Source organism: Carlito syrichta, unplaced genomic scaffold (genome assembly GCF_000164805.1).
Source record: "Carlito syrichta isolate Samal-C Ts95f unplaced genomic scaffold, Tarsius_syrichta-2.0.1 Scaffold143633, whole genome shotgun sequence".
Taxonomy (NCBI): Eukaryota; Metazoa; Chordata; class Mammalia; order Primates; family Tarsiidae; genus Carlito; species Carlito syrichta.
Genome location: NW_007087729.1, coordinates 35,936 through 43,272, shown reverse-complemented (window position 1 = coordinate 43,272; position 7,337 = coordinate 35,936). Strand labels below are relative to the sequence as shown.

Sequence of the window (7,337 nt, the reverse complement as noted above, 5' to 3'; positions counted from 1 at the left end):
CAATCCACTCACCTCAGCCTCCCAAGGTGCGGGATTACAGGCTGAGCCACCAAGCCCGGCTCCAGAGCAGTTTTTAAGGAGCCCTGGGTTGCTCCAGCCTCAGCCTTCTCTTTGGGCTCTGCTGATCTGTGGGATTCACGATTCTGCACCTGCACGTGATAGATACAGTGTCCACAACAGTAACAGTAATCCAGCCTGGCATGCTGAGCCCTCACTATGTCCGGGCACTGTGCCTACCCGTTGATGTATCAGCTCCCTCAATGCCCTGACCGCCCTCTGGTCCTATTAGTCTCGGCTCTGTTCAGGCAGGTGAGCGGCAGAGATGCCCAAGAGGGCGGGGCTTTGTGCTGGCCCTGCTCTAACAGTCCGTGACGGACGCTGCCACTCGGCTGTCCAGGCTTGGCGGAGCACTTTGGCATTGCTGCCGTCCCCAGCACTTCTGGAGACTTCCTGCAGCCGCGCACACCTGCGTGGACTTTGCACGTCTTTGTTCCAGGCTAGAAACCTGCTTCCAGGAAATGCCCAGGCCTTCCTCTCTAGAAATGCTGGGCAGAGCTTGGGGACAGGTGCATGCTCAGTCCTAAAGTGTCCACCCAAAGGGACATGCCACTTCTTCTCCTCTCTCTTTTTTTTGGTGGAGATGGGATCTTGCTAGGTGGCCCAGGCTGGTTTCAAACTCCTGGCTTCAAGCAGTTCTTCCGCCTGAGTCTCCCAAAGTGCTGGGCTGACAGATGTGAGCCATCGCACCTGTCCTGCTGCTGCGTCTTCTTCGCTGAACACAGAGCTGACCGGCTGTGCTTTATTTAGATTTGGGGCGGGGGGGACCCCGGAAGGAGAGCCAGACCCTCCTGGGGTGAGGAGGGGAGGTTGGGACGCTCCCGCTCCCTGCAACCAGGGACGTGTCCCTCCTAGAAGGCTCCAGCTCTCTCGATCCCCAGATGTGGGAATGTGGCAGTGAACTGTGGCGGGGGGGGTGGGCTGGGGGTCCGGCCCGAACTCAGAGACCCGCCCTTGCCCACAGCTCAACAACTCCAACTCTGGGCTCTTTACCGTGTTCACGGGGGTCAAGGACTTTGGCAGGATTCACCTGGTGGACAAGTGGAACGGGCTGAGCAGGGTGAGATGGGGCACGGGGCGCAGGTGCCACCACCTTCTCTCTTGGGCCTGGGCAGGGTGGGCGGTGTCTGCGGTGCTTTGGAGTCGGGGCTGTCGGTGTGGTCAGGGCTCACCCGCTGGCGGAGTGGGAGTCGGGGACTGCCTGTGGCGCACCTGGGGGCCACTAGGAACTCAGCTCTTCCTTCCTTGGATTCTTTACTTACACATTTTTCTTCCTTTATTTTTAAAATTTTTTTTGTAGAAATGGGGGTCTCACTATGTTGCCCAGGCTGGTCTTGAACTCCTAGACTCAAGTAGTCCTCTCTCCTCAGCCTTCCAGAGTGCTGGGACTACAGGCATGCGCTACCACGCCTGGCTAATCTTTTGATTTTTTTGTAGAGATGAGGTCTCACTATGTTGCCCAGGCTGGTCTCCTGGGTTTAAACTCCTGAGTTTAAGCAATCCTTTCCCCTCAGCCTCCCAGGGTAGTGGGATTACAGGCGTGATACAAAAATGTTTTGAAAATACTACACGGCAGGGCTCAGTCGCCTGTAATTCTGGCTACTCGGAAGGCTGAGGCGGAAGGATCGCCGGAGCCCAGCAGGTCGAGGCTGTGGTGGCCAGGAGCATGCCACTGCCCTCCAGTCTGGGCAACGGAGTGAGACTCCAACTCAAAAAATAAATAAATAAATAAAATAAAACAGGAGCGAGGCACGCGGTGGTCTCTTTATACTGCCCGCCCCACTCCAGCATGGAGGAAGCTCACCGTGACCAGCTGGGATCAGTTCCTCCTGGCTCTGTTCACACGCACGCCTGTCCATACATAGAGTGTGGCTCTGTTTTCCACACAATGAAATCACGCCCCTGCCTGGTTTTGCAACTTGCTTTTTTCACCTTTGTGACCTTTCCTCGAGATGCGTGAAGTGACTGTGCAGTGGCATGCCGTGGGCTGGCCGCAGACACCCTGAGGGCTGGGAACGGTGTGTGCCCTGACCGGTGCCCCACAGTAACCGTTCTTGATGGACACTGTTCACATTCTTTGTGGCTTGCACGTTTCTTTCTTTCTTTCTTTCTTTCTTTTTTGGACAGGGGTCTTGCTATATTGCCCAGGCTGGTCTCAAACTCCTGGCCTCAAGCAATCCTTCTGCCTCAGCCTCCCAGAGTGCTGGGATTACAGGTCTGAACCACCGTGCCTGACTGCATATTTCAATGTAATATGCATGTGCATACAATTACAAAAGCGCTGACTGAAAGTGACCAGACTGTCAAGTCCAGGTACCGCTCTTCTGAGGCGGCTACTCTGATTGGCTCCATTTTGAGGTCTCTGGTAGTGGCCACTGTCATGACTTTTTTTTTTTTTGAGTGGAGTCTCACTCTGTCACCCAGACTGGAGTGCAGTGGCCACTCCCGGCCACCGCAGCCTCGACCTGCTGGGCTCCGGCGATCCTTCCGCTTCAACCTTCCGAGTAGCCGGAACTATAGGCACGCAGTACCACGCCCGGCTAATTTTTGATTTATTGTAGAGATGAGGTCTCACCAAGTTGCCCAGGTGAGTCTTGAACACGCAGGCTCAGGCAATCCACTCGCGTCGGCCTCCCAAGGTGCTGGGATGACCGGCTGAGCCACTGAGCCCGGCTCACCATCATGATTTTAAGTAGTGGGCCCGCGTGCCGATCCGTTTTGGGAGGTGTCTACTGGCGTCCGCTCTGCGGGTGACGACGGCAGCGTCCACCTCCCCCCACCTCAACTCAGCCTGGAGACGTGGGTGACGGGCCCATTTCACAGATGAAGGCGCCGAGGCCCTGGCCAAATCACACATCCCAGGGTCCCCAGCTGGGAGCAGGCAGCTGTGTGAACACTCTGTCTGTCCACACCGCCGGCTCTCTTCCCGCTGAGCCAGTGTCCGGGGCTGAGTGGCGCTGCCCGCACCCGGGCGGGTCGGGAGTGCAGGGCCTGGGAACCAGCGTTCAGGGCTTGCTGTGCCGAGCGGTCACATCCGTCTGCTCCCCCAGGTCAACTTCTGGCATTCCGACCAGTGTAACATGATCAATGGGACTTCCGGGCAGATGTGGGCGCCGTTCATGACCCCTGAGTCCTCGCTGGAGTTCTACAGCCCCGACGCCTGCCGGTAACCACTCAGACACGGCTCCCGGCCGTAGGATGGCTCCTGGCCGAGGCGGTGGCTTGAGTTGGGCTGGGGGGTGCCCTGACTTCTGGTCGATTTGACCCAGGGGCCCTTGGTGCCATCTTTCATTATCATTATTTTTGAGTTGGAGTCTCCCTGTCGCCCAGACTGGCGTGCAGTGGCAGGATCACGGCTACCACATCCTTCCACCGCAGCTTCCTGAGTAGCTGGGACTACAGGCACCTGCCACCACACCCAGCTAGTGTGTATATTTGAATTGTAGAGATGAGGTCTTGCCAGGTTGCCCAGGCTGGTCTTGAACTCCTGGACTCAAGCGATCCTCTTGCCTCGGCCTCCTGAGGTGTTGGGACTACAGGCGTGAGCCACCGTACCGGCCCCCTTGGTGCTGTTTTGAATCCTCTTTGGCTGCCTCTGGAGAGCCCAGCTCCAGCTGTGGACGCTTCTGGGAGGTCCCGAGGGAGGCCAGCGGTCCTTGGGCCTGGTGACGGAGGGGCAGGACATGGTCACGGTCACAGGGGCTGTGAGGTGCAGACAGGAAGCGGCTCCCTCTGCATCTGGCCAGTGGCCATCTGGATGCTGAGATGCCTGCTGGCTCTGCACGGGCGGGGAGGCAGAACCGAGTCCGGGGCTGCAGCTCCCAGGCGAGACGGTGGTGGCCAGGACCTGGGAGGGGCAGCGACCGGCGAGACGTGGCTAGACTGGACCCCTCTGTGGTCCCCATTCTGGCTGCTGCGCTCCCAGTGCCTGGCTCACCACGTCTGTCCCCACAGGTCCATGAAGCTGGACTTCCAGGCCACAGGGGTGTTTGAAGGCATCCCCACCTACCGCTTCGGGGCGCCCCCCACCCTGTTTGCCAATGGGTCCGTCTACCCGCCCAACGAGGGCTTCTGCCCGTGCCGGGAGTCCGGGATCCAGAACGTCAGCACCTGCAGGTTCAGTACGTGTCGCCTGCGGCGGCGGGGGTGGGTGGCGCTGGAGACTTGCTCGGGTCTGCCTGGCCTCGGGCCTCTGTCCTCTTGGTGGTCCCATGAGGGGGAGACGAGGAGGGCATGGAAAGGTGTGAGAAGGATGCGCGACCCGCTTCCCCGACCTGGGGGCTCGGAACCACACGGGCCTGTCACCTTGCGGCTCTGTCGTTCAGAGGCTCTGCGGGCGCGGGTGGAGGTCAAGGAAGGCAGGCCGCGATCCTCCCGGAGGCTCTGCCTCTTCCGGCTTCTGGAGGCCACAGGCATCTCGGAGGAGGTCGATAGAGGCCAGCCGTGACCCTCCTGGAGGCTCTGACTCCTCCAGCTCCCGGAGGCCGCCTGGTTTCAGGGTTTGCAGACCCTCCTCCGTCTTCAAGGCCGACGGCTCGGTCTCCCTCCGTCTGTGCTCACGTCTCTCCCTCCTGCCCTCGCTTCTGCCCCCTTCCCAGGCTTCAGGACCCCGAGCCTGCTCTGGGTCCCCGGGTCATCGGGACCACCTCCCACCCTACAGCAGCTGCCCAGTGACCTCTGCCCTTTGCCACGTGACCTGACACAGCCTCCATCTTGGGGACTGGAGTGGGCGACTCCCAGGCTGTGCCTCTGTCCTCCCGTGCCTGGGTTAGAACTGGACAGTTGGGCTTGGTGGGGACGAGCGTCCCTGTGTTGTGTAAGCCATTCTCGTTCAGTGGCGCGAGGCGCTGGGAGGTGTGACCGTTGGTGCAGCACCCTTTCCTCCACGATGGCGTGTTTGGATGGGCGCCGGGCCTGAGATGTCCTGTCTCCAAGGCTCCATTGAGGGGCTCTCGGGCGTCGGCTCCATCCCTTTTTCCCCACCTGCCACCTGCGCATCAAGCAGTCACCTCCGGCTTTGCCTCCCCATCAGGCCTTGAGTCCTCCCTCGGCTCCCGTGTTCTCCCTCCCCCCATGGTCCAGGCTTCCCTGGTGATCCTGCCCCTCCGGTTGGCCTCCTGTTACCTTCAAACAGTTTTATTTCAGCTGGGCTCGGTGGCTCAGCCTGCAATCCCGCACCTTTGGGAGGCTGAGGTGAGTGGATGGCCTGAGCCCGCGGGTTCGAGACCTGCCTGGGCAACTTGGCAAGACCTCATCTCTACAATAAAATCAAAAAATTAGCCTGGCATGGTAACGTGTGCCTATAATTCCGGCTACTCGGAAGGCTGAGACGGAAGGATCGCTGGAGCCCAGCAGGTCGAGGGTGCGATGGCCAGGAGCGGCCACTGCACTCCAGTCTGGGTGACAGAGTGAGACTCCAACTCAAAAAAAAGAAACAGTTTTATTTCTATTTTGCTGTAAAGATGGGGCCTCACTATGTTGCCAGGCTGGTCTCAAGCTCCTGGGCTCCTCCCACCTCAGTCTCCCAAAGTGCTGGGATGACAGGCGTGAACCACCGTGCCCAGCTGGCCCCCATAACACGATCACCATTCTGCAGCCCATTCCTCAGACCATCCAGGGTGATCCCTGCTGTCCTCCTGTGACTGTTTAAATGGACTCTTATTATTATTATCATAAGTTTTTTTCTTTTTGGAGTTGGAGTCTTACTCTGTCGCCCAGACTGGAGTGCAGTGGCCACTCCCGGCCACCGCAGCCTCGACCTGCTGGGCTCCAGCGATCCTTCCGCCTCAGCCTTCCGAGTAGCCGGAATTACAGGCACACGCTACCATGCCCGGCTGATTTTTTTTTTTATTGTAGAGATGAGGTCTCTCCAAGTTGCCCAGGTGGGTCTCGAACCCGCGGGCTCAGGCAATCCACTCACCTCAGCCTCCCAAGGCGCTGGATTACAGGCTGAGCCACCGAGTCCAGCTTATCATCATCGTTTTATGGATACGAGGTCTCGCTGTGTTGGCTGGGCTGGTCCTAAACTCCTGGCCTCAAGCAGTCCTCCCCGTTCAGCCTCCCCAAGTGCTGAGATGAGGTGTGAGCCACCGTGCCTGGCCTCAGTTGAAAGTGATGATAACAAAATCCAATGAAAGAGCCCGTCCTCTTGTCGCACTGGCCGCATTTCAAGTACACACCCACTGCGAGTGCTTGGTAGCCACTGTCTGGATGTTCCCATTGGGGCGTTCTGCTGGAGAGGGCTGCTGCAACAGCGGCCCGAGGGGTCGTCCAGCAATGCAGGCTGTCACCCGCTCTCTGTTTAAACGTCCCGCAGCTCCCTCTGCTTGCTGGGAGGCCCCACCCCTCCCATGGCCTCGGCCTGGCCCCACAGGCCAGTCTGATACCCCTTCTTCCCATGCTTCCCTGTTAGCAGTCCTCAGCCCGATGCCATCTCCCTGCTTCTAGATGCAGGGCCTTTGCACATGCTGATCTCCCACTTAGAGATCTTTCTTGGGATTTCTGTGTGGCTCGTTCCCTCACCTCTTGGTCTATTCCAAGGCCACATCCTGTGCTTGCCTGGACCGTGTGTGCACTGACACTGGAACAGCAGAGAGATCGGCACAGCCTGTGCAAGAATAACACACACATTTATGAAGTGTTCCATGTTTCTGGAATTTCCAAAAATAAAATAAGAAGCCACCTCCTCCTGGAGGCCTGCCCAGATTTCCTGTTATAAGCTCCCCACCCCCTACTACCCTCCACCATGTCATCCTTTTATTGCTTTCTGTGCTTCCTGCTGCCCAAAGTCCTGGGCTGTGGATTTTACTTTTACTGATTCACCGTCTGCCTCCCCATGTGCCTTATGTCCTCAACTGCTGAAATGGGCACTTGCACGGCATCTGAGTGTATGGGTGGTGAGCCCGAGGCTGGGACGGGCAGAGGTCCCACCGTTGGTAGGACGAGTCGCTGGCCCCCTGTCTGTCTGTGTCCTCCCTCTGGGGCCTCTGGCTGAAGCCACACCTCCAGCTGGAGATGGTGCTCTGGAGGACTGGTCTCCAGCCAGGCTGGGAGGAAGGATGTCAGTGCCTGGGCGGTGTCTCCACCGTCAGGCCGGGCAGGCCCTCCGTGGGTGACAGGCTCGGAGCTGGGGCCTGGGATGCCACCTATCCAGTTGGTCTTGTTTCATTCTGTCTTCCCTGTGTCTATGGGAATTTTCGCTTGTTGGGTCACCAGACAAGACTTTGTTTTTTTTTGAGTTCGAGTCTCATTGTGTCGCCCAGACTGGAGTGCAGTGGCCG

General features: G+C 58.6%; 1 protein-coding gene across 1 annotated transcript in view; it reads left to right on the top strand.

Moving 5' to 3' along the window:
* Positions 1 to 7,337, top strand: part of SCARB1 (scavenger receptor class B member 1) — a 26,547-nt gene that overhangs the window by 5,087 nt on the left and 14,123 nt on the right. The window contains exons 4-6 of the mRNA XM_021708698.1: positions 1,022 to 1,117; positions 3,108 to 3,223; positions 4,012 to 4,178. Of these exons, the coding sequence (XP_021564373.1) occupies positions 1,022 to 1,117; positions 3,108 to 3,223; positions 4,012 to 4,178 (379 nt within the window). The remainder of the gene's footprint in view (positions 1 to 1,021; positions 1,118 to 3,107; positions 3,224 to 4,011; positions 4,179 to 7,337) is intronic.